This window comes from Lepisosteus platostomus, chromosome 12 (genome assembly GCF_059453375.1).
Source record: "Lepisosteus platostomus isolate fLepPlt1 chromosome 12, fLepPlt1.hap1, whole genome shotgun sequence".
Classification (NCBI taxonomy): domain Eukaryota; kingdom Metazoa; phylum Chordata; class Actinopteri; order Semionotiformes; family Lepisosteidae; genus Lepisosteus; species Lepisosteus platostomus.
In genome coordinates this window covers 17,478,176-17,505,966 of record NC_142622.1, presented here as the reverse complement: position 1 = coordinate 17,505,966, position 27,791 = coordinate 17,478,176, and the positions used below count along the sequence as shown (strand labels likewise).

The 27,791-nt window shown below is 37.1% G+C and overlaps 1 protein-coding gene across 14 annotated transcripts; it reads right to left on the bottom strand.

Moving 5' to 3' along the window:
- Window positions 1–267: 267 nt before the first annotated feature.
- On the bottom strand, window positions 268–25,949 carry zdhhc11 (zDHHC palmitoyltransferase 11). Of its 14 annotated transcripts, none has more exons than XM_088601231.1 (13): window positions 25,839–25,949; window positions 25,096–25,474; window positions 17,761–17,818; window positions 10,867–11,088; window positions 9,617–9,795; window positions 8,886–8,987; window positions 7,049–7,173; window positions 6,048–6,203; window positions 5,487–5,602; window positions 5,320–5,378; window positions 4,394–4,457; window positions 4,064–4,136; window positions 268–1,053 (listed from the first exon to the last, which is right to left on the bottom strand). In XM_088601231.1, the coding sequence occupies exons 4-13, from the start codon at window positions 11,086–11,088 to the stop codon at window positions 845–847; spliced, it is 1,305 nt and encodes a 434-aa protein (XP_088457357.1). In that variant the 5' UTR covers window positions 17,761–17,818; window positions 25,096–25,474; window positions 25,839–25,949; the 3' UTR covers window positions 268–844. The 14 variants fall into 14 exon arrangements, with proteins under 14 accessions (XP_088457357.1, XP_088457361.1, XP_088457359.1 ...); XM_088601235.1 differs by lacking the exon at window positions 25,839–25,949 and adding an exon at window positions 23,643–23,787 and having other exon boundaries at window positions 10,867–11,117; window positions 25,096–25,602; XM_088601233.1 differs by lacking the exon at window positions 25,839–25,949 and adding an exon at window positions 23,643–23,787 and having other exon boundaries at window positions 25,096–25,602.
- Between the last annotated feature and the right edge of the window lie 1,842 nt (window positions 25,950–27,791).

Here is a 27,791-nt window from a genome sequence, read left to right as displayed (position 1 = left end):
CCGGATACGAGCTTTTTTTCAACTGTTATGTTCCATATTCTAAAAATCTGTTTTTTTAATTTAATTTTCAACTTCAAAAAGCTCTTGTCAATTCACAATGTAGCCAAATCCCTGATCTTATAGTCCTTTAAATGAATAACACATCTTAAAAGGCTTATATCATTCTAAAAACGTCTGCTTTTGTGTGTGCAATACAGCCTGTTTCAAAGTGTTTTATTATAAACATCCACAAAAGATAAATCATATTAATAACTGAAAGACTACATGTAAAATACTGTGCAATATATTTGCATACAGAGAGCATCATATACAGACAGTGTTTTAGTAATGTAATTTAAATAATTTAAAATTTACATATTAAAGCTTAGTAAAAACAGAGAAACAAGAAAGAAAACTACAAAATAATTGACAACAGACCTACAAAAGATTCATACGGTAGGTACACAGAGTACAGCTTGTTGACACATGCTGTGAAGTATTGAATGAATGTAGTTTTTTTGAATAACTTTGAAAGTATCTTCCCTTTTTCAAAAAAAATAAAAGTATCATCACTGAGTTTATATATCCTGACCAAAACACACAACAGGCCTCAAGACAGAAGGCAACATTTTTAAATGAAGTAAATTTCATACTGTCCCTTTTGACTTCATTCAGTTTCACATCTTCTGCATATTCTCCTCAAGTCTCCAGTCACTGAAGGCCCACGGCTGAGTCTGTCACCTGAGATGTTTCTGCAGTGTTCCCATGGGCGACATTGTTCAGACTCATCTTTGTGTTTTCTTCACAACATCTCTGTTGTGTTTATTTTTTCTTTCCAGGCCTAAATGGCTGAGAGGGTACAGGTCTAAGGAAGGTCGGAGCCTGTGGTACCAGACGGTGAGTCTGCAGGACCCGGCTGAATCGCCGAGGTGGCCTGCATGAGAGTACTCCCTAGAGGATTCTGGACAATGGGGGCTCCTTCCATTGAGTCCGGATGTACAGACCTTACTTTGTCCTCACTTGTAGATTCCCGGATCCCAACTGAATCTGAGAGGTTTTCACCTCCCACGCTTGCTATGAAAATGGAAATCAGAATTATTTTTTCTGCAGATGATGTTTTCGTTTACAGAATAAATATGGCTCAGTGTTTATTTTACCATGATGTACCTCCCTTTAGAAGGCAAATAGCAGTCTTAACCGCTTCAAGTTATTCCTGGTTTCACAGAAGCTGTTCACAACAAAGCATGACAATTATTTTACCCAGAATTATTTTAATATAAATGTCACAATCATTGTATGCTACATATATCTCTGTTGAAAACCGTTGGAATGTCCCGTTCAACAGCTGACACAAGTAATTGCACAGACATCTCATATATCACATGGTAAACTGCAGGACTGACATACAAGGTAACAACTGTACTTAGAGACCTTCATCATCTGCAATTGTAACTGATGGAACAAAGTACGATAGGCCCCAGCCTTGTTCCATAATTAACAGAGTTTAAGTGTTTTTAAATGGGAAACAGAATCAGTCATGATGATACTGCAACAGGGTTCAGAACCAGCTCACTCGTAGGTGAACTAAAAATTAGTTTTAAAAAACTATTAAAAAAATTAAAAATAAAGATACAATAAAAAGATGTAATTATTTCAATTAACGTGTGTAAGGAGGGAATAATATGAATAATAATGAATTGCTATACATTTCTGAGAATTTACTAATACATCAAATATGCTTATAATACCATAGAATATGAATTTCAGTCTCACCACGTTCTTTGCCACTGTGCTCTTGCTATTGCTCTTAGCACTGCTGCCTGTGTTACTGCTACTGAGTGGTGATATCATGACTTTCCGATTCATAAATACAGAATGTGAGCTCTGAGTTAAGTGAGTTAAGAGTTATTAAACCTTAGCTATATAATGCAGTTTTCTTTCTTATAACTGGCTTAAGTGTAAGAAATAAGGGCTAAAAGATGCTTTGGAGCTGTTAATGTAGCAGAGAGTGGGCTGTGAAAGACAGGATCTTTGAATTGAAAAGACATTTAAAATTTAAAAATTGAAGAATAAACTTTTAACGTGCAGAAAGACATCTTAAAAAGACACAGGAGAGAGAAAGGAAGACAATAGAGATGAACAGAGAGAGACGTGGAATTAACAGGAAACAGAAGCACTAGGTGGGTGGACCTTGTTCTGGTCTTGGTTTTGGTGATTCATTTTTAGAATGGGTAGACCGAGTCCCTTTGACTTTTGGACATCCAGGATTATAACGAAGAGGGATTTACTGTAGCACTGGGTTGGATTCTGTTAATTTAGGCAGTTTCTTTTGTTGGCCCGTTTAGGCATTATATACAGTAGGACTTCATTTTACAGGGTTAGTATTTTGTGTCTGCTTAACTTAAGTTCTGTGTCGCCTTGTTTTGTAAACATATTGTGTAATGTGTTGTTTAGTTGTTATTGTAAATAATAATTCATTTGAATCCTCTTTGCTATGAACTAGAAAACATTTATGATGCCCTAATTGAAACTGCTGATGATACTACCTTTACTGGATCATGCAACAGGATGGCATTTTTAAATGTAAATCTCTTGACTTCACTCATCTTGTGGTACTGTACAATATCCCTTTTAAGATAAACCTCACTTCTAATCACTATTCTGGAGGAATTCAAAAGTGATGAAGGATTTGATCTGTATATTTCTTGCAATATTCGAATTATTTGCATTCAGCAAAAGAAACGAGTTTTCTTATAAAGGATTAGAAACAGCAGTTCAGAACCCAGACCAGAGTTTCCAACTCAATTCCTACATCGCCGTCCTTGATACTGCTTTTCACTCAGTTGCCAAAAGAATTAAACAGATGGAGCAGCTAAATGTCTGTGATTGGCTTCTCTATATGATAGTGTATCCACAGCTTGCAAAAGAAAATGGCAAAATGATGGAGGGAAGTTTGTACAAAACTAGTGTCAGCATTGTCACATGGAAACAGATGCAGATTTGCTTGGTGAGCTTCATGCTTTTTCTAGACAACTCCAGGAACATCCTACTCCTGAAGAAGTACTGATGTTTATATGAGAAAATAAACTCTCAGCTTTTACCTCTACACATTCTTTTAACTATCTGCATTCAACAATGGTGCAAGAGAGACTGGTTGGAATTGCCACAATGTCAGTAGAATATGAAATCACTGGAAAACTGTATCTAAATGAACTAGCGACTGTGTTTACTGGGATTTTGTGATAATGGTAGTTAAAGCAAGTCTGTTTGTAATGAGTTTGGATTTGTAATTAAAATATTATTAATATTTTTATCTCAAGTTGTTATTGGAAAATGGACTAAAATAATATCCAGCCTTTGTGTGTGCAAATACATCCTAAAAGATTAAAATTCTTGTTTCTATTTTACTAGATCTTAGAAACATCTATTGGACAGACAGACAAACTGAACAATTAAACCTCAGTTTTTAAAAGCTTTAAAAAATTTAAAGAAAAATAAGTTCTCCAACCACTTTTCCATGAGGGGAGGAGAGGGGGGAAACACCAATTGCATGATTAGCCTGAGACTTCAGCCGTTCCTGACCAAGTAATCTTTACTACTTAAGGTTAAAAGTTTTCTTTTTAATTTTATTGAGTTAATTACAATACTGTTAATTACAGACTCTTAATTCCTTTAGCAGTTGACATTTTTATGAAATCACACAACATATCCTAAGTTGTTAGCCCAAATAACAACAGTTCTCAAACAGGCAAGCAATTAAATTTGGTCACAGTTTAAACTCTAAAATCACATGGTCTATATTCCCAATGAGATACTGATGCCTAGATGCCTAGTTTCATTTTCATATTCTTTGTTGTGTAGTTTTCATATTCTATGCAAGTATAGTTTTTCTGATTACAGAGATTAACTTATTGTGAATTTACTGTTTCTGCCATCTGAGCAGAGCGGCAACTTATTTCTTCTGTGACTGGTTCCCTCTCTGGAAATGTAATGAATACGATTCTTGGACCAGCACAATCTGAGTGTGAATGGAAACAAAGGGTTCACACACCATTTGTCACAGTTTAGGAATAAAACAACCTACCTGGTAATGACTGAGAAGCAGACTTTGGGCTGTAATAAAAACTGTCTCCTGGACCACTTTGGAAACTACCTGTCTTAAATAAATAAATATGTTTTAATTGTAAGCATCTGGTATCTACGTAAACAGAAATTAAATGTGAAATCAGAAAAAAAGCATTATTCATTACAGTTATTCCTGGCAGCCATTAGCATAAACAACTAATACTCATTTTTGTAACCATCGATACGAAGAGTGTAAAAAAAAAATATTTACAGATGTGATACCAGATGTGATACTAAGACTAATCTACACATGTTTTTTTTTTAAATTAATTCATAAATAGAAACTCACCTCTGTGCAAATACCATTCGAGAGCCTGCTGGCAACTTGGACTTTATCTTGATATTTTAAAGCACTGTGAATACGAAAGACATCATCATAAACACAGTTCACATGGTTCCACATTATCTTTACTGAAATTCCATGTACCACCCTCATTTCTCCTACAGTATGCAAAACCAAAACATGGAGGGTGTAGTGTTTTCTCTTTTTGGTCCAGTTCTGTTATGTAGTTAATTACACAACTTAAATAATTTTCCCTGTTGAACAAATATAAGGTCTTTTACAGTTGACTACTCATCAAATGTAATTAAAGGTATGGTTACCTATGAATCACTTCAGAGCATGGTTAAAAGCATTAGAGTTATGCAGTTAATTGAATAATTGGAACCTTTAGATAACTGAGAACTCAAGTTTCAGAAACAAGGAACAGAACAGAAACAAGAATACACTAGACCTTTTTCAAAATCCTTGTCAATTTTGCCACAAAGCATCTGCTCATAGAGGAGTCTTTCATTATATGTACTGTATGTCAACAGCCCATGATGCCAACCCACAGTACCAAGACTGAGGTTCTCTAAGGGAAAATTAAGATAATTAACCCTGCATTCAAATAAACATTAAAGCTCTTCTGTGGTTTTCTGTACGCTTCTCAACCTACGCCGTCAAATGAAGGCAGCCCATATAATGTGCATTGGCTGAGGAGTGTTCAGAATAACTCTTGTTGCTTTATGTCATAAAAATAGGTCAATGACACTGTATCTCCGAAACAAGGCATTAAAACAAATAGTTAAAATCCTGACAGGTTCTGACAAAATATAAATGATGCACAGAATGTTTTTGTTTACACTTACTTTCAGTGTTTTTTTATGATAGTAATTTTCCAAAAACTTACATTCCACCCGTAATAGTAATTCATCATGTCTGCAGAAACTCACCTCGCCCTCCCAGACAATGGAGCATCACAGTCCACAGCGGACTCCACAGGGGGTAAATTCTACAAAGGCATGGTGGCACAGACTGTTCAATAAACCCCGAATGGGCTTTTGCGTTTTTGTAACAAGATGGTTAAATGCTGAAAAGGAAAGCTGGATAATGGGTTTACCTCAAGGGAGGTGCCACTGGCTGTAGTGGACTGAGTGGCTCCTATATCCTGGTCTCTAATGCTCTGTGTGTGTCGCTGTTTCACTATGTACTCATAAGTGCTCATCTTTTTCATCACTGCGGGGGACAAAAAAAGCAACACAGTCTCTCGCATATGAATAGACTCTTAGTTTCGAATGTACATGAGGGAAAGGCCGACATACAAATTTTCTTTGAGGAAAGGTCTTTATTCTGTTTGTCAGTAGACAAGTGTTTTTATAGTTGCACATCTGCATAAGAAGAATCCAATATATATACAGTGCCGATAGAAAATCGAAACACCCTTTCCAAAGTAACTCATTTCGTGACCTAACAGCCTGAAATCAAGACAGATTAAATCAGAATGTATTTTACCTTTATTTCCACATTGTAACGCAAAAACTCAAACACTCTGAAAAGTAATTACAAATGACAAACTAGAAAAAAAGGGCTGTCTAAGTGTACACCTGCTTTGCACAAGGAAAGACAGAAGAATTCACTCAAAAGAGCAAGTTTACAGACAGGAGGTCAAGGGTTTACTTACAGAGGTAAATATGGAATCCCAGCAAATGCCCCAGGAGTAGCAGAGAGGCGACTCCCAGCATGAAAGTAATGAAAGCAACCACAAGGATTCCAACAGAACTCGTTTCAATGGGAGCAACAGGAAGGAATGCAAGCCATGTGCTGTTCTCAGCTATATCTACAGAGAAAAAGCATGTTTCACACACATCGTTCAACATTAGAGGATTATTTCTGAATGACAAAGTTTGGGAATGAATTCTGGAAACAATGGAGAAAATCTATGAAAGAAATGACAAATTATAGATTTGTATTACTGTGTAAATAAACGATGCTACAATACTACATCATAATTAGTGCAACTTGTATATGTTCTGTGTCGTTTAGTTTGTGTTGTCATTATTAATAAATATTTGGTTAAGCCAGTGTGCCTGATTTATTACTTTTTCACCAAAGCTATTCCGGAGAATAAAGAACTCTAATTATTTCAACTACTTAGGCATAGTCTTTAATACTTGGGGGCTGTGACTATTTAATTATTGATTAACCTGCTTCTTCTGCCTACTTCTTGTATTCTCTATTTTAGTAACCCCTATTTGTGAAAATACCGACACACTGCAATGTCACCAGTTATCGGGCAGCCCATCAGAAAGGAACCAAAACCAATTCAGTTCCTCTGCTCACAGTATGATGTTGCCTGTTTGCTCTCCTTTACTTTGTTCTACTTCTACAGGCTTTAATAGAAAGTGGTGATTTGTCTTCCCCTGTGAAACTTGCCAGAGAGCAGGAGGATAGATGCCTGTAAAATCTATGTCCAATCTCAAACAGCACCTTAAGATCTGTTAGTCCTCTGGCTGTAATTGATTTTCCAAGAAAAAACAAGCAAATCATCTCCCATCTCACTTCAGGTACGAAGTGTCTCAGATTTTCTTCACAACGCACTGAACATTTTTTTTTCCCGTTGTTTATACATCAGCAGTCTGGATGCAATACAAGTTACAGTGGTTGGTGCTCAGAAAGACTTACTGTTAAACTGCGGAGCCGTGCGCAACTCTGCTGGGTTCAAAAAATGCTCAATAAATATAAAGAGGATGACAAATACAAGCAGCAGGACACCAAAGACTGCAGAAACCACAGTAAGGAAGAAAAACCTGAAAAACAAAATACACTGCATTCAGCTCTAGCTGACTGGATTTTTGTACAGTAACAATTTTATATGCTTTGTGATAACCATGATAGAAACCATAGGGAGCTATAAATGACAAAATTAAAGCTGGATAGAACTAATTAATATATTTTGAGCCTTGATAGCCATAATGAAAGCCAGCAGTAATCAGGAATCTGGGATTCACTCAATCCTCCCCATCTTTTGAGTCCCATGTGAAAAATCTGATTGAAACATCTTATCACTTTGGAATTATTGCTTGCATTAGGTAATGTCTATCAGAGTCCAATGTTGGGTGCCATACATTTATAACATCAACGCTTCATTTCCATGGGCTCCTCTTCTTCTAAGTTGCAATATATGCAAAACTCTGTTCCTAAATTTCTAACTCACACCAGACCTTGGCAGCATATCACTCCTACACTTAAGACAAGATCCTATTATTGACTTTGAAGGCTTTAAATTATTTGGCTCCATCATACAGTACAGCTCTGAACTCCTCCATGTTTACACTCCCTCCCGTTGGCTCTGTTCAGTTGAGGCTGGTCTTCTGCTCACTGTACCCAGGACTAAATCTTGGACTTTTGGTGACCTTTTCTGTTGCTGCTCCATTGTTAGGAATGCCCTTCCACAGATTTGCAGAGAGAAAGTCTTTGACTTTTCAAATCTAAACTCAAAACTCAACTCTTTTTTACTAGGGCCTATATCTATCCTATTTGTTTTGGTTTAATTATTTTACTTTTAATGTCATTTGTATCACTATGTACATTGTCCCTGGGTCTGGAAAGGTGCTTTATTCGATTACATGAAGAAAATTGCTTGTAACATTAAAAATAAAATCAAATTTCCTTTGTTGAAAAAAGCTGGAGCTACTTTACATAAAAAAAGGATCAGCTCATTGTTTTTCATTTCACTTTAGTATAGGATTTGATTATCACACATTTTTCTAAAAGAGGGTAATGTAGTTGGATGATACCAGTATACTAATATATATTTCAGCACCTCAGGAACTGTAATGGTCCCCAAAGCCCAAAGTATGACATGGCTTTAATTGGAACAAACAAATTACCTTCATGACCCACAGCATCAGAGTGCTGAACTGACTGATGAAACTTCAACAGATTACTTCAAGACAAGAAGAAATTTCACAAGAAACATTTGTGGTATTTAGGCCATTTTCCCACCCTCCACAGTTTAAAAGATGCCTCTTTAGAGTCTATCCAAGCAAATATTAATTATGATGTAGTATAGGGAATTAAATAATACTGGATAGTATATAGTGTCCATAGATACTGGATAGTAACGTGTCTATAGTATCAGAGTCTGTAATATTAAGAGTTTGCCTTGATTCAGTCCTCCAATATTCACAGGAAATAATACAATTTTTAAACTTGCTACACAGCAGGCAACATCAGGCCCTAGAAGCTTATACTGTAGAAGCTGTCTCGATACAATAATGTTTTAAATTCTGTTTCAATAGATAGTGACATCTTAATTTGAAGTGTATGGTTACATTAATATAAAAGTAATTTGGGGGCAAAGCATTACTGAGTACACACTTTAAGTGACCACATTTTGGGCATTTACTGAGGTGTTATAGTATCACAAAGAATGTGTAGTACAACCCACCAAAAATTACTAAATTTCAAAAAAAGGTTTATAATGCTCCACAATCTACCATCTTGTGGCATCTCTTACCAATAGTTTCTTCCTCCCACACAGTTATTCAGCCATTTGCAGTGATGATCAAAATCTGAAATGCACTTGTTGCAGCTGCTACAGTGTTTCACTTTTGGACCTCTAGAATGAAAAATACAAATAGGAAAACTGAATTACTTCTGAAATGCATAGTCCTGTGTAAAGCATATTTGGTGTGGCTACCACTGTAAATTTGAAGAAACCTGGCCTATCTTGTTTGGTTATCTTATGTGGATATGGACAGGGAAGCAAACATTAGCAGTATCCATGTTTTTTGTTAAAAAGTACATCTTCAAAACAAAGTATAGAATACACAGTGATGCCTGAAATTGTTACTGATCTCCTATTTTGAACTGTGGTCCACCATCACTTAAGATATTTTCTAAAGCAAAAAAGTAGAAAAACAGACGTTAGATTTCCCCTCAAGAGATTAACTTACACCTGTACAAATGGTCATAGGTATATCAGTCTCCTTGTTTTGACACTTGCGACCCTTGACCTTAGTCAACTAATCCATTACTTCAGTTTCAGTGAAGTAGGTTTTCAGTTTTCTTCCCTCTAGTTCAGTGAAAAACACACTGGAACTCAGCAAGAAAGTGGGGATTTACACTGTGTGAGCTGTGATTAAACAGGGAGTGCTGGAAATAAAACAGCATGCACAATCATGAGATGAGGAAGAACACAGGTCTCAAACAAGAGAGCTAAGAAGGTAAGGCGATAGGACTACATACACATCGACTTCACACAAATAGCAGTGCAGATTCTGTATGACATGGGGGTGCTTCCTCTTGTCTAGGACCGGCATGGGATTGCTGTAGTTCTTCTTTGCACGGATGCTGGGGTCTGCTGGATCGATCGATACAGCAACCAAGTGTGTCACAAAATGGAAGACAAATGCCACACCAATTACCTGCACATGTACAAGTCAAGGAGGTTAACTGGGGCACCCTATTTTAGAAGCAGAAGAAGGTCCATGTTAATTCAGCTATACTAATTCATGCTAATCTCATTTCATGCCTGAAAAAGAAAGCAATAAGCTGCTGTGTTTTTCAAAAGTACTGTGGCAAAGATCTTAGGCCCTTTAGCCCAACCAGGTCCATGAGTAACAGCAGGTTTTTATTTTCACAAAAATGTGACACAAAGTTTCTTTTATTTTTTGACATTTATGGTCCCACTTACTAAATTAATGGCATACATCCAAAACTAACACCACACACCCTCGCAGGAATGAGCAGGACTGCACATTGACCATTACAAGCAGCACGCACTTGTAGGCGTTCCAACACACCAGCAAGCATGACTCACTTTAAAACTACTGCAGTTTGACCTTTCACTGAGGCAGATGGGTTACTAATTAAGTTCCTTGGTGATGTGAAAGCAAAACAAGCCTCCTCCTCAGGCTAAAGGAAAAAAAAAAATTCTGCATGTGTGAGTGACCTACTCTGCATGAAGAGTATCATCTGCAGAAAGAATAAACAAAATCAGTTGAGGCTACCCATTTACCATGTTTATTAACAAGATGAGCTTCTACTGCATCTCCAAAAGCCCAGCAGTGGCACACGTACTAGTTCTGCCTTCTCTAACCAATCAAGGCCTTTGTACCAGCTTGCCTTTCTCGCCAAGCACAGAAAGGAAAGATGCTCCGCTGAAGTAAATTACTCAACGGAATCACACGTTCATGCTTCTTTAAAAAAAAGGAACCTTTTTCAGTACAGCGTTTGAGTGACTATCTCCCATCTCATTTAAGCAGCGTATTCATCCATCCATAATCAAGAAGTCAAATGTCTATGTGAAGGTCATGGCAACATAGAGCTTATCCCAGAAGCATGCAGTGCAAGGCAGGAGTGAAAGCATAGATTCCAAATCTGCCATTACCCCAAACGAATCAATATCTTCCGCTGAGACCCTTGCAACACTGTCATTCATGAAGTCTGCATGTCAAAGAATTGTTTCATGTTTTTTTTTTCTTTTTAAAGGATACAGAGTATCCAGCATATTTCCAGTTGTAAGGCAGCAGGGGTATATAAATGCCAAATCCTACAATTGCCATATAGCTGTAGACCACCCAGGCGATGAACTGGAAGGAATGGAGGGGCAGGGACCAGCCATTGACCCTGGAGCGCTGTGGAGGAGAGACGAGCTCATTGCTGCTGCTCCCTCGGGCAGGGACAGTGCGCCTCAGCCTCCGATCATAGCAGTTCATCTGCAAGAGAGCACAGGTGCATCAGCTACCTGCAACACAAAAGAAAAGGCTTGAGCAGCTCAGACGTTTACAAAAGAGTACAACCTACAATATACTGTAATTCTGACAGACAAAAAGAAAGACGTGGAATTTGAATTGATATAGTATATTACAGTATATGCAAGGAATGTACAGATTAGCACATTTCTCATCATAGGTCCACTTCTCGAATGTTATAATACAAAATCCAAAACCCCTAATTGTACTGAAAGTAATTGTGACCCAAGGTTACACATACAGTATAATACACACTTGAGAAATGATCACCTGGTGATTTTTCTAGCTAGTGATGCTACAGTAGCTTCCTTCCACTGCAGCTCTGTTTTGGGCTACCCAATGAGGCCCTGAATAATAGTACTCATGCTGATACCTAACACTGCAGCCTGGGGTCTAATAACCTCTGAGCCCTGGGCAGGTGAGTTCGGTCATTTTGGAAGATGTCAGTGGCCTTAGCTACTCCAACCATTACATCAGATCATTATGGCTCCATTAAAGGGATTTTTGACTGTGTGCTGCTATCCTCATCACATCTTACAGAGGCTTGAAAAACATTCTAAAATCTCTGATGAATAATCATATTTTATCTGGAAGTGTCAGCTGTTAGTCCATCACTGTGGAAATAAGATCCACAGACTCTCCAAAGTTCGTAGATGATCTGAAGAAGTCATTCATACTATAGACATACAAAATATTAAACAGACAACAGACAGACTCCTGATTCATCTTAAATTACAGCAGCTCCAAACTGAAAACACAGTTCAAAGTGTCCCAGAAGCATGTCCAGAGTCATTATCTTACAATTCTGTCCCACTCATCCCAGGCGGACAGTATGATTGACTAAATTAGTGTGGAACCTGTGCTGATTGCTGATTCCATGTACTGTATTTGGTGGATACTAATACCATGGTCTGGAACAGTACCAAACCTCTAAAACAGCCCAAAGCAATTTGCCATGTGTGACTTTGCATTTCCTTCATGAGTTTTCATACTGACATGATATATAAAACCAACAACACAATATATGAATCTGACACAGTTGATCTTTGTATACAAAACAAAACCTAAATAATATCAGCCAAACATTTTCTATATTTCCCTGAGTAACTCATTATGTTTACGCATTGTATAAATTTGAATGACAAACAATTTAGTCTGTTTGTTGCATAATTAAATAAATAATAATATTTCCTTAATAGCTTCTTTATTAAATATACAAATGTTACATGGTTGAAATATAGCTGTGAGTTAATAATGCCACGAAATCCTAGGACTGTTTTTTTACACACCCTAGGGAATACTATCACACTGAACATAATCTCAAGCATAAAGGCGACAGTGAAGTCCTGCAAAGTAATTTAGAATATTAACCACTTCAGTCTCAATGAAAGTACTGACTTGTCTGATCTATCTGCATTCATCCATCTACTAAGATATGCTTTTTAATGTGCTCTCCAGCCTGATGTCCATAAACATTTTTTCTAGAAATCTTGTACTTGGCACATACTTTTATTTTCCATCTGGAGATGGAGTTAAAAGAGAGCCATCATGGAGAGTACTTAAACATCAAAGGAATGCGAGCAATCTTCAGCACACTAAATGACAATGTTGCTAAGTTACATTTCTTTACAGATCTATAATTCATACGTGTCCCTTTCTGACTTCAGCCTGCTTTTGTATTGTTTTAATACTCAATTGGAGGAAGGGATAGGTTATTTTTCCCTAGTGACTGCCGGAACACAACATTGGCACTGTACTGAACTGACTTACAAACATTTCAACTGATTAATGTAATCATAGTTTATCACAGAAATAGTAAAGTACATTGGAATAACTACATGACAAGTGTCTTTTGTTTTATTTTTAGGTATTAGGTATTATTTTAGGGAATATTTTTTGCAAGCAAGCAAATAGCACTGATTAGCTGTTCACTCACTTTTCAAGCACTGAGACTACTGGAAAGAATCCTGACATTTGGAATAAGCAAACAGTGAACCATGACTGTTCAAGCTGTGATCTATTTGAACACTTACATTTTCTTCACAGCTCCAGTCCTAGAGGGCAGTCGTCTCTGCAGGCTTGCCTTACAGGTAACACACCATTTACTGGACTAATTTAACACTTTTCAAAGGCTTTCAGCTGTTCATGATTTAGAAGAACTTGAAAACCTTCTGAATTCTGACCTTGGAGGACTGAAGTTGGGCACCTGCGACTGAAAAAAACATGAGCACTTCTTCTCCAAAACAGCTGTAATTCATGGTGATGGCATTAGAACTTCTAAACCTTGGCTGAATACTGTATGCACAATGTTTATTTCAGCACAATAAGTGCATAATCTTTTGAACTGCAATGTAGTAGTCATTTTTTCCATACAAACTTTTTTATATCTTATTTTTGAAACTAAGTGAAAGAGACTGACAAATCAATTTCTATACCACTAAGTAATGCAATAGAAAACTTAACTACACATATTCCCAAGTCATAATACATGAGTCTAAATGAGTGTAAGGATTTCAAACTGAACATATAATCTTTATATGTCACAACAAAAAGCAGACACCTTAAGGATGAAGTCATGGTTGTTATTATAAGCAGCAGTAGTTTTGAATGGTTCTGAAGGATAAAGAAGGTTTCTGTGTACTAGACTTTAAAATGAATAAGGAAATCAGATAGCAGGTGAAAGGCACTGCTTTCAGATCTACTGTAACTCATTCAGCTTTGGAACTAATCATGGTCACTTTTCAATGGAGATGCAGACTGATATTTCTGTCACTTTATGGACAAATAATGCTGGCAAACACATAAATATGTCTTGGTCACAAGATCCATTTGTCATTTCAGTTTAATCATGTTTACATATAGCTGTGCATAAGTCTGATAATGACTTCAAAGAGTAAAATTCCTTCTGTCTACAATTCCTGAAAAAGGTCTTATTGCTAACAGAATTTCCTTGAACCTGTCTGTTAAGATGCTGCAATGTGCGTATCCTGTAAACCTCATTTGCCCTCTGATTTCTATGTGTGAGATAATAAATGCTGTATTGGTAAACAATTAAGTAAAGTAGTGAAAGAACTGAAAAAGATGCAAATAGAAAAGGGTGCAATGAGATGGCCTATTTGTTAAACAACAAGGAGTTACATATAAATTCCCAAAGCATTAGGTGTAAAGTACGTGTTACTCGTTGATTATCCCCGAGATAACTGAGCGAGATAATACAGTAATGTCACAAGTGTTGAGCTTTATCGAGTGGTGCATGCTCAGAATTTCAATGTGCCCATCGTCACTAAAAGAATCTAGTCCAGCAACTACCTTTTTTGAGAGGACAGCCTGACTGCCAGTGGAAAAACTGTAGCCTTTTAAAGCACAGAATCACATCAGATTTGGAAGTAAAGGGTGGCAGATGAAGGTTAATCAGGTAGATAGTGAATGGCCCATGCAGCTATGCTCTGTTGAAACAACAGCCACAGCAGCTAATAATAATAACTCAATAAGGAAATCAATCTAAAAAGCAGCACACACTTTACTGAGTTCAACTTGAATATAACATTTAAAAAAATACAAACTAACAAAGTCCTTATGCTTTTTGACTAATCCAACTACTAATACAGGTACAGATATGGTTAGATTTCCCACAGCTGCCTGTAATGTTCAGCACAAGTTCTTTCTTCCCAAGATTGAGGATAGGGCACAAGTAAAAACTAAAGCAATAGTCTTGCTGATGATACTTTTGATACTTTCTCATTAAAATGAAAAAAAGCTCAGGTATTACCAGAATTAAAAAGCAGATCCCCTCTTGCAAAATCTAATAAAAACACAAAGTGTAATAACCATCAAAAGCTCATTCCTTTATCTCATTCACTATAAATCCAAAGCAAAATACAAGCACACTTGTTAATCCTGGACTCACAGACAGTCCAGAATTAACCCAGTTCTCGCTGGACTTGAGGACCCCACACTTAAGATACCTGTAGCAAACCGTACGAGTGTCTTATAACACCCTCCTAGTGGTGAAACATAAAAGAGCAAAACAAAGGCCTTGCAATCACCATCAACCAATCAGTGTTCTATTATTATTCCATCTAACAAAATAAGATACAAATATACAACACCAAATACAACCCTAGCTATCTATTACTCCAATGGAGTAGGCAGAGTGAGCACAAAACAGAAACCTGCACAAACACGGAATTGCAATCTGTAACTCACAACTGCTACCCAATAAAAAAGAATCATCTCAACACTGCTGTGTTCACTCATTCAAAGCTAAACCACCAAATTCCCAGGTTGTGAGGAAGCTGGACAGGGACATACTGTACAAACTGATATCAAAGACGGTCTTCAATTTTTCCTGTCAGTTCTACTATTCTGCTTTTAAATTTTCTGAAGTTAATACAAAACTAGAATTTTGACATCTAATTATGAAAAATATTCCTTTTTTCACACAGATCAGATAGAAGGATGAGCATGATGTTATTTCAAAGGTGCAGATCGAAGGTGGCCAGCTTCAGTCCTTCAGAGTTGCAGGGATTTCTACTTCTTTTTTCTCATAAAGACCCTAATTTAGCATTTTAAAAAAATCATTTGCCTGAAGGACTATTATAACACTGTCTACCTAAAGTATCTGTTGGACCATGACCTACAAGAACTGGAAATGTTCAATGATATAGTTGTATGAGAACAACACCAGAGGCCATGGCCGAAACAAAACTAATGAAAATCTCAACCTTTCTACTCAGACCTTTTTAAATGAAACAGACAAAATCCAGTGGTTGCCTGGTTTCAGAAAGTAAGACAGCATTCTTGTTCCGGAGCTGATGTATCTGTGGGCAAGACATTTCCTGCAATGGGTTTCTTTAAAACTCCCCATATGTCTCAATTTACAGCTTTATGAAAATCTTTTTTATTTAATTACAGGAAACCAAAGTATGAAAAATTCACTTTTTGCTTCCTTATATTAATGTCTCTGAATTGAAGACTTTTTTTTCATACTGTAATCCTTAGATGACTTTTCAAAAGGTCTCCAATAGTGCATCAGCCTAAAATTACACTCTATAGAGCGTCAAGTGAGCCAAAATCGATTGTCAGAGTGTTGAATGATATAACGAGCCTGGACTGCTTTTGTTCTGCATTGATGTTATGTTTTTTCACATGTGAAACAGTATACGTGAGGTTTAGCACACTACAAAGCTTCTGTCCTTCCTCATTAACAAACACTCATTTAAAATGCTTATTTAAAGTGAAAGGGAGAAAATAATTGAACCAGTGCGAGTAACAGCCTGAAGGACCTACAATAATTAACAGCAAATAAGCTAAAAATCCAAAGCCAGTTCTAGACTCCTTAGTTACTGATCTCACCTTTAGAAATCAAAAGGGTAGGATAATATTAATGGACCACAGAAATAACTAAACTTGAAAAAAATGTACCTTTAGGAAAGAAAACTCAGAGCAGCATTGCTTGTGCACATTGATAAAACTGAAGAGTACTTTTTACTGCATATTTTGATAAAATATATCTCCTGCTCTCTGTTATTACTAATACTTTCTTGTAACATTAAGAGATGCAAGCTATGGCTGTTGTTCAGAATCAAAACTAAAAACATGTGCTTGCTATTTTACATAAAAAATAAAATTCCAGTGCTTTTTAACTCCTGCCTCCTTGAACGGCCTATCCTACTTACCCAGTGCCAAAAGGCACAGCAGCACTGAAAATAGCGGTCCAAACGATTCACAGATTCACTGTAGTGTGCTGGAGAGAGGCAGCGTCTCCTTAAGAGCTCATAGTGCTGAGCTTCAGCACCGCTTCGGAAACTTGAGGATGAGTGGTGGTGTGACATTTCAGGAGCCACAATATTTGAAGGTTCCTTCAATAACATGAGGTAAGTGAGCTTCTTCTAACTACAATAACAGTAGCTCCATTCATGATTGAGGTAGAGCACCCTCAAACCTGAGTGTCTGGTGTGCTCTGCTCAAGAAAAACAGCTACTTCCTTTTCTTTCAACACCGGTGTTGCGCTGGAGTTGGGGAAAGAGGAAACCACAAGAAGAAGGAAGTGGCCAGCAGCAACTGGGCCACCTCACAATTTTCTTCTGCAAAACATCTTCATTTTTTTAGTAATCACTCTTTATATCACCATTTGTATAAGAAACGGCTGCCTGCCCAGCAGGATTTGTGTCTGTGTGGCTGCTTTATCACATATCACAAGTGACAGGGTGGTTAAAAAAACACTGGTGAAAAGAGTCCCATTGAGTGTTGGTTTGCTAGAAGAATACACCCTTCTGAGCAAGAGCAGAAGGAGGTCAGAAGGCTTCGCTTCCTCTGCATTCTCATGGTCAATAATAGCAGTCTAACTGGCTTTGTGTATTGACTCTCAGAGAAAAATGATTGAAAATTCTCACATACTCACCAGTCTCCCCTAATAATGAAAATATAGCACTCACCCATATAAAATCTAAGATGCAGTAGGTTAAGCTGGATTTTTAGATGGAAATCTAAACCCTTTCCTATGCACCCTGGTTAAAATTTTAGGAATTTCCAGACTAAAGAACTGGCCTTTTCACGTGGCAGACAAGGTGTGGAAAGGATAGAGGAGAATGACGTTCTTTGCCACATGTATAATATTTAATACATTCATCCTACCTTTCTTCATCTGTTCAGACTGTTCTTTGGAAATGTACTTCTTAAGGTGTTTCAGGATCTACAAGAATAATAAATTATAATTTAGAGTGACATTTATAAAACCATATTTCCTAAACAAATAATGCAATAAACCACTACATCAGAAAGGCTTTTTAAAAGTTTCCAAAACTAAATGAGAAGCAGGTTATGCAGCTATATCATAGAATGTCACAAGTTGAGATGTATATTTTGGTGCCACAATGGTTACAACTGCCACCTTGCAGTGCGATATATGTGTGAAGTTTGTTCAAATGGGTTTCCTCCCACAGTCCAAAGACATACTGGTAGGTTAATTGGCTTCTGGGGTAACTGACCATTACTTGAGTGTGTGAGCGTGTCTGTGTGTGCCCTGCTTCGCACCTGCTGCTTGCTGATATAAGCTCCAGCTCCCCTATGACCCTGTATTGGATAAAGAGGTTAGAAAATGGAGGGATGGACACGGTTTATCCTTGTATGCATGTAAGGCATTGTGCACAGTGCCAATTCTTTTTGGTTATCTTGTAATTTTCAACCAATATGACCTAATCTCACTCTAAAGGAATAGGAAACTCTTCTCTTCATGATGTTTTTTCATCTTCATTGCTACAGCGATGTCCCATTTAGAAGGTAAAAAACCTAAGTATATGAATATCTTTTACTGAATCCTGAGCCAAGTGTTAAGCACAAAGGTGCAGATTGATCTTTACCAATTATATCATGTTGGTGGTACAGTATGTGACTGGGGAGCATTTGTAGCAGTCTGGGGAATGTGTACACTGCTACTGTAGCAGAACTCAGAAATATTATGCAAGCTTTTGTCCACATGAAGGCCATAGAGATAAGCTATATTTTCTCTCTTTAAGTTCATCTTTTTTTTCTTAGAGGCATGCATGGTAATTCCTACTGGCTCAAAAAAGCTTGTTTGATCCAGAAACCTTTCCAGGTTTGTCACTTTTCCATTTTATCACTGATTTGAGTCTAAACCTATAACAGTGCTAACACAACTTGCAAGATTAGACTGCATAACCATCCCCTGGGATTTTGCTCAAGGAAAACTCAACTAGAAAACACCAGATCTTCCCTTAGAAAACGCAAACCTAAGCACAAAACATGTGTTACCCATTGACTTCTGAAATATTTGATATGTCAAAAAAGGAAGAGCTGAAGTTTTTCCTGGACCAATACAGTATCTGGATAGGCAGTGGTATCACAGGACAGTATTATTATTATTTAATTATTAATGTATTGCTTATAATCACAGAAACATAAACTGTTTCTTATTTACTAAACAGGGCATGTTACTGAAGCAATCTCAGTAAAGCATCTCACTCAAGGGTACAGCAGTAGTGCCCCACCTGGTATTTGAACCCACAACTGTCCTGCTATGAATTAAGAGCTTTATCAGTCATTTGCCCTCTGTCTCATTTTTAAATGGGTGAATGTAAAAAGTAAAGCATTGAATCCAGACATAGCCTATGCCCTACAAATGTGAAACCATAAAAATACAGTAAAATCAAGTAGAACTAATTTAACTACTTTATTACATCTCATTTGTTTTTTTAGCTAAAATGCAATTTGCAAAATGCAATCCTATATCATTATCTATTTGGTTTTGTCATGCAGACAGATACATAGTAAACTGCAAATATTTAGTTATAAATTTCCATGGTTAAAGAAAGTTCAGCACTTCCTCACCCTCATCTTTTTTTTTTGTGAGCCACTTTTTCATTCATCCAAATTTTTCAAAATAAATCAAAATTTCTCGCTCCTCAACAAGCCCCCAGTAGTTGTGCCCCTCAGAGATTCTCCACCAAAGGATGTCAGAAGTGAAATCACACAACAGTGGCAGAAGGACAATGCTTCAGGTCAATACCGACTTGGCTTCATTAGCACAACATCCCAGCCCTGGCACCACGAATCCATAAAAATAAGATCAGAAAAGTCCAAGAACCAATGAACAGCAGCTTCTTCAATTTATTTTTCCAAACTGGTGAGAGACCAGTGCTGATCACAGCAGATCCTCATTTTGGTAAACCCCATCCTTTCTTACTGATTTATTGCAGTTGTCTGTAGCATAATACAGTTTAAGATGTACAATGTCTAAACTACATGAGCAGTGGACAGCGAGACAAAATTCTCCAGCCAACAGAACATTGGGGATTGGACAGTTTTGGTAGAGCTCCAGAAACACCATGGACTACTGGCTAACTACTGTCCATACTGCACTCAATAAGGAGGGGATAGGAGGAGGAGATATTTTTGGAGTGAAAAGCTTTAGCACTGCACAGGCTTTAATCTCTATACATACTGTATGTCAGCTCATGAATGCACCCCTGCAGGTAAAAGAAACACTTAGACGTAATTAAGTAGCCTACAAACCCCTATTCTTTTTCAAGGCTCAGCTCTACAAAGCTGCATATACTGTATGGGCAGCGTGAACCTGTGACCAAGCAACCTTGCTGAGGAGCTTGTTCATCCTTAGAGACCAGCCCCTAAAGCAAAAAGGTGATTTGTTGTTGTGTGGTTCTATTCAGGCTCACAGGTTGCTTTCTGAACATATTATTTACTTTACTGTAAATATTTCTGCTTTTTTTCCAGGGTTGACACATTTTATTTATTCAAATGATGGATAGAAACTCACTCAAAGAAAGGCACTTAGGAAACACACAGAATGACTACCCTTATATTGAAACCCAGCTTGAATCCTGGAAAACAGTTATTTTATGTAGTTCATTATACACAACACATATATACTGATGGTCAAAAGAAAATGATCGCTTAAACTTGCAACAAATTCATCTTTGGAATGACCTTTTTTGTAACACGGGCAGACATCTTATTGAGCAGTCATAACATAACTTTATTCGTTTTGCTGATGAACATTTGTGATCAATTGTCTTACGGGTTGCTTTCCCATCTCTCTACTAGGACACTCTCCCTGTTCATTGGTCGATGAGTCCTCGAGGCAGTACAGTATCCTAGGTCAATAGCTCACAAATGGTCAGTGACATTCAAGTCAGGTGAAGATGACATCCACAACATGATATGACATTCTTATCTAGCAAGACAGCTATTGCCACAAAAGCAGCTTGGGGACCCACTTGTTCCATTTGAAGAAGTCAGAATTAGCCCACTGGAAAGGCACCCCTGTGAGGTCCCAGGGCCTGATCAACCTAGCATTGTGAATTGAGGCTGCCATCCATCACTTGTTGGCATTGCAGGTGCAGTTTAACTGGCAGTTATTTTATGGACATTGAGCATGATGACATGTCACCCTTGGTGAGGTGTCAGATCAGTGACGGACTGTTTGGCTGTAGTGTATTGCCTGGTTAAAAATTGCTGGTGCAGGGGAGCTTTCTCTTAACAAGCAGGACATATTGGTTCTTTTCTGTGCTCTGCTTCTTTCTTGATTTTCACCAGGCTTGACATTTAACAGGTTAAATCACCTCATCTCTTGAGCCCTGTCACCTCTCTCTCCGAGTAAAAAAAGCACATCATTGTTTATGCAACAAAGTCACTCATGTGCAACACAGTCAGCGGGCAATGAACATTTAATGAAAATGTCACCACCAATATTTAATCAATATATTCAATCCATAATCTGGTAAAATCCAGATTATTATAGATGAATAAACAGAGTGATAAGATTCTTCTGATGCTCAGTATTTAATAAACAAATAAATTGGTGTGAGACCACATACAGTAGTCGCCTTAAAAGTTCAAATCAAGAATTTCAATTTTATATTTAAAATAAAGGTTTCACTACTGGTCTGTGAAAAATACAGTCACACACCTTTAATTCACTACATACTTGATAAAAAATAATCTATTCTGACCAGTTTTTAAAATTTAGTTGTATATCATAAATCTAAATGTAAGAAACATTTTATAGTTTTTACTACAAATTATTTTTTGTGGCAACACTCAATGACACGTTCAGCCAATGAGCATTTCTAAATTTAACAATGTATGAGCAACCATTTATTGACTTTACACATTTTTACAGTGCATGAACATGTTTTTCAGTTTGTGACCACCACACCTGGCTTTCAACATCACAGCCTTGGAATTAAGAACTATTTTAAATAGCTCTTTTAACTTTGAAAGAGCAGAAAAAACCCCAAGTTTTGTATATTTGCAAAATGAACCATACAGACACTGTAACCGGTCAAAAGGAGATAGGTCACAATTTGCATTTTAGCAACGGTTCTTTCATACAGTTACAAGCAGAACACAATGGTTCAGTATTGGCAGCCAGACCTATGACACATGTTTAAATATTTTATTTTTACTTTCAGAAAATTGATTATGGTCCTTACTTTCCAATTTGGAAGATTGGACTCCAGGCTGAAACACATCAACATGTAGAAGTTTACAATTAATGATGATGTAACCATTATATTTAGATGCAATGCACTTGGAGGATTCAATGTACAATACGCATATGAGCAATACTTTCTAGGTACTGTAGCAAAGACAGGGTCTTTTCTGCAATTCCAAAATCAGAATTTGATACAGCATTATGCATACTGTAAACAAATTCAGACAGGTGGGTTGATTTTGATTTGAGCTCCAAGCTCAGGTAATCTACTGCATAACTTAAGGACGTCATTAAGGACGTCATTAGAAATGTAATATGTGCAAACCTAGTTAAGTTACCAACAAAATGGCTAAAGAAGAGATCAAAAGAAAGAGATATAATTAACACCTAAGTAATCTTAATGTTTAAGCCTAGAATTTTTATTTTTTTTTAATACATTTGTAGATTTAAGTTTATTTAATAATGTGGAAGGGCATTCAATACACAGTTAATAAGCAATTCAAAGAAAATACCTTTTAAAGCAAAATGTACATTTAGCTGAATTACAGACACATTTATAGATTTCTTACCAGAACAGGCACATACAGTACATCACGTAAACACTTTTCTGAAGTTCACAGTGCTTTTCAAAAACTTACAGTTGCTTACTTACTGTGATTTCCCATTGCTGGTACCATGCATCTTTATGCCCTGTCATGTTCCATGACTTCGCTGTTCTTTACTGTGATATACCACAGTAAAGCTTTTAAAAATGGACAACACCAGAATTTAAATCTCGATAATCCATCTTAGGACAGACATTTTGCAAAAGTGGATTTTTCATTCCTGAAGCAGTCACTCCACATGGCACCAGTCATTCCACAGGAAAGGAGAAAGTATCCTTCTGTCAGCGAACCACTTACTAGCCACACTGTCGAACCTGCCCCTGTAGGACACGTCTTTAATCACTAAGCAACGAGAACCTAACAGGCAAGACGGGCCGGCAGCCTTCTCTCACATCAAACTCTTCACATTAGGAAGGCACCCACAGCATTCGAGAACTCACAGCCATCTCGTCTATCCACTGGGGGTTCAGACAAAAACACATCTGTGTGCACATGACATCACAAGTACTGTGGCGCTCCAAGCGCAAAAAGGAAAACCCAGATATGTCACAGTGTGGACAATTAAAAGTCTTTTTTTCTGTCCTTTGCTGTTGTTAGTAAGCTATATCATATGGCGTGTTTCAAACCAACCATTCTTGTTAAAACGTTTTTACAAATTTTTGTACTATATTGCTCAATGACTCTTTCATTTTCGCTTTTTGTTTCTAACCATGTTATACATTCACTCTCTGAAACTGCTCATATTCATTTTATTCCAACTTCAACCATGGATCTTCTTTTAACCCTGTTTATTGTACTGACGTGACAACTCTCAGTCAAATTATGTTTTTGGCCTCTCCGCCACTAGAGCTCAAAAAGGATTAAAGCATATGGAAGGATGCAAAGACAGGAAGCACATTTGGTTTGTTCAGTTTTTAGTAGATAATTAATCCACAAACCTTATTCTGGTGTTTAATGAAAGATCTCAGAGTACCGATTTAACATGACTGGATGTCTTGTCCCAGATTCCAATAACCCTTTGTATGAAGACATGCCTCCTGTCCACAGATGTAATTGCACTTTCCCAAATTTACAGGATTAGAGCTAGAAAAGTAAAAAAAATGTTTTCTAGTTTTACCCATTTCTCTTTCGTTAGCCTTGTGTTGTACCTGTCTGTCTTTAATACTGCTAGCATTAAAAGTCTTTAAAAAAGTCCTTAAGAACAGAAAAAAAGTGTAGACTCAGGTAACGTTTCAGGATTTATAAAAGGAATAGTACTGATTAGCTCTCATTTCAACATTGTGCTCTGAACCCACCACTAACACAGCTTGTTAAAAGAATGATAAAGTCAGTGAAATGTGGTTGCCTAGCAAAGAAACACATTAAATCCAGGAGGTGCTTAACTCCAGTCATTAGGCTTCTAATTTGTACCCCTGTCAGTCATCAGCTCTGCATCCTGTTTACTTTGTTTTGCTTAACAAATATTGTAGCCACGGTTTCCACAGTGGGGTATTATGATCTTGTACAAACCTGTTACATTCTCAAATGGAAATACTGTACTTACGTACATACCGCAATTGTATTTTTAATCCATTGCCAAGGTATATTTGTGATAGTTACCATTGGTTTTGTTGATTATAAATTATGAAGTAATCAAATCAAACCATTCAAAAAAGAATGATTCCAACCACAATACAGACCTAACTGTATCCTATTGTATCAGACTCCCCAAAAGAGAGGGTTACATGGGTTATGAGGTACTTGTATATACACCTGTGAAAGATTGAATTACGAGAAAAAAGTACTGTAAATATGGTATGGATATAGAGTATGAAAAATTGATAATTTCATAGTACGTAAATACAGGTGGTGAAGCATTTTCTCTCTCCTCCCCCTGATCTGCGGTACAGGGGGGCTGTAGGTGCAGAAAAGATGCTGTGTGTCACCCAGGTAGAGGATAAAGTAGTTCCCCTTATATACTGTATACTCAATTCGCGCTATAAGAATGTAACAGTTATTATTATCACAATTATTGCTAGTAGTAGTATGTGTAACTGTTAACCTGTTTTTCAAAAACATTAAATTCTGGAAGCAGGCATCAGTATAACAGCAGCCTGCGTGGTATACCCTTATAAAGGCATTTAATTCCAGATTTTAAGAGTATTACAACTCTTCACTCTGCCTAATATAAATCACGGAGTTAGTGCGCAGTAACGGATCTAAGCACATTTTAACGTATTTAATAGTATCATTGGCACGTGAATCAATTCTCTCAACCCAGTAACCTTTGAACGGAGTTTATGATCAACAGTATCCTCACCCCATTTTTACATAATTCACATATTTACTGAAACACACAGACAACATCTCTCAGAAAAATGTTTAAAATAATATTTTTCGACTATAGCTTACCTTACCCGCAGACAAAGGTGGAGAAGTCATGCAGATTATAATAAAATGAAAACCCAAGGAAAGACTCCAGGTGCCGTAAGTGAGATACCCCACATTTACTGTTGCTTCAGCGTTGTTTGATTTACCGGTTAACTCGATTTGCATGGGACCGGTCACATTAAAATATTTGTCACGAGTAAATCCACTGGCTTCATATTGCAACGTTTATTAAAAAAACAACACTGTCAGTTTCAGGTGGGCAAATTTAACATTCACAGAATAAACACCTCATTCAGAAGGTATCCGAATCCTCTTGTCATTCAGTAAAACCTGGCGAAAACGCTTCTGATCTCGAGTTCGCAAAGTTAAACACCTCAAGCCTTTGCGTCTATGGAAACTCCTGCAACAAAGTACAATTAATTAACACTCCGGGTCTTAAAGCTCGACTGTTCAAACAGCTTGAGTGGAGATTTCATAGACAGAAAGTTCCCCACTACAATACGGGTTCGTTTTCTGTACGTTCAAAACAACGCACACAGCGTGCCAGGAACCGTATCTGATTTATGTGGTTAAAAGATGTTTACCTTGATTCTGAATTCTTCATGTACTGTTGTGTCATTTATGTGACACGTTATAGCTGCCAATATTAAATGTAAAATTTAATTACCAATGCAAACTTTTTTAAATTCATGAGTTCATTTTAAAATTACCTTTCTATTTAGTCTTTGGCAAAAATATTTTTGAATTTATTATTTTATTAGTACCTGGGTGGAGAACTGGAATATCCTACAGAAATTAACAGTCGAACCTGAAGTGAAATATGAACTCTTCATCGTACGTATTAGTTAAGAGAAAGGGAAGAGTCACTTCAGCAACACATCACCGAGCTCTTCGGGTGACTGTCGGTGCCTTAAAAAGAGCTGGAAAACGAACTGGTTTACAAACGTAGGCAGGTTTATAAAACAGTTGTTAGGACTCTGGAATTATATCTGGACAGTCATGTGGTGTGCACAAATCCTGATGGACCTTTATTCAGACTGTTCTAGTTACTAGTTTAGTAAAAAGCCCATCTGTGTAAAAGGGTATAAATAGATATTTCAATAAAAGCATTAGCCAAATGAATTGGTAACAGTTCATTGTGCCTTATAATTTTCATAGTTAAAGAGACAATTGTTATTGCTTTGGAGGTCAAAATGAGTACCGCTCTCTGTTTTCATAATGGAAAAATATTTTCAATGTCCAAAATTCCTAATTTCTTCCTTAAAGATAAAACTTTAAAATGAACATGAGCTCCAGGCTAACAGACATGCTGACAATGTTAGTTAGCATTGTCTCTGAATTCCCTGTTGCATATGTGTGAGTGACTAGAGATACCCTGTGCCTGTTTGGTTAAGCTTCAACTCACCGTCTACCTATTAGGATCAAGAAAAAGAAACTAGTCAGAATTATAGTTGTGAGCAGCACTGTTTGCTGTATCAGTAATGTATTCATTCAGCAATAAACATGTCAATAGCAAAAATAGTTTTGGGAACCATGTTGTTGTTGAAGCCTAAATGTTTATTCCTATTGTTCCCTAAATTTCCCCCCAACTTTAAAGCACTGAATAGCTGTGGACATCTATTATGTTTTACAGGTGCTTCAGGCATAGGGGAGGGTTTCTTAGGGAACTTGAATTGTTCTGTTTTTCAAGTGTACCAAAGTTTTAACGTTTTACACTTACAGTATTAGCAGGTAAAGGGGACATGGCTGTTCCTCATGATGATGAAATGTGACACTTTCCAAAGGGTCTGTACTTCCTCTGATCACTGAAACCAGATCTTCTAGGGTGCACTTTGGGCTGATTGCAGCAGGAAAGCTGTGATGGAGTTTAAGCACGTGAGTGGGGGAAATAGGTATCAATGCAAATCTCATCAAGTGTGGTTTCGGTCATTGTTTTTCAATATTGAGAAATCTCTGGAGTTTACACACAAGATGGTATTGGAAAACTAATAATAACTTTTATTTATAAAACACCTTTCCAAACCCAACAACACTGTACATCATGAATAAAGAAATGACAAGAAAAATACAATAAAAGTAAATAAAAAAAGAGCGTACAGGTTTTTACAAATTGGCTGTAGGTAATCAGATGTAGACCTTGGTAAAAAGGTAAGTTTTAAGTTTAGATTTGAAGAGAGTTAAAGAAGGTGTCACTTGTAAAGTCTGAGGAAGGTAATTCCACAACACTGGAGCAGCAACAGAGAAGGCACAGTCACCAAATATCCTGAGGACAGTGAGAAGTGGATCAGCCTTAGCTGAACAGAGCCTACAGGGAGGAGGGTAAACATGTAGGAGTTCAGAGATGTGCAATGGAGGAAGATTGTTTACAGCCTTGAAAGTCCGTAATAAGATCTTGTATGGTGAAGGGGAGGGGTGCTTGCTAATAGTGTGATGGAAATCAATGAACTAAGTGAATTACACTGTGAAGTTTGCACAGTGTGCTCAACACAGTTCTGGGATGAAAGAGAAGGGAATCAGACTGCCATTGCAAATAACCATTCATGTTATTTAATATCAAAAGTTTCTAACAGTTTCCTTCGCCATCTGTGGAGGAGAAAACAAAACTTAAGTAACAAAATTGCCATTTCTACTTGTCAACAATATTTTGACTAACCCTGTATATTGGCTTCTCCAAATTACAAATTAAATTCATATTAACAAGCTCCTTAGAAACTTGG

Bases quoted from the DNA above. Each gene is read 5' to 3' on its own strand.
- zdhhc11 (XM_088601227.1), bottom strand. From the start codon at position 16,997: ATGTTATTGAAGGAACCTTCAAATATTGTGGCTCCTGAAATGTCACAC. The intron at 11,089-16,802 runs GTAAGTAGGATA...GCTCTCTTGCAG, and splicing joins GCTGTGCCTTTTGGCACTGG to ATGAACTGCTATGATCGGAG. The intron at 4,458-5,319 runs GTGAGTTTCTGC...TCGTATTCACAG, and splicing joins CCATTGTCTGGGAGGGCGAG to TGCTTTAAAATATCAAGATA.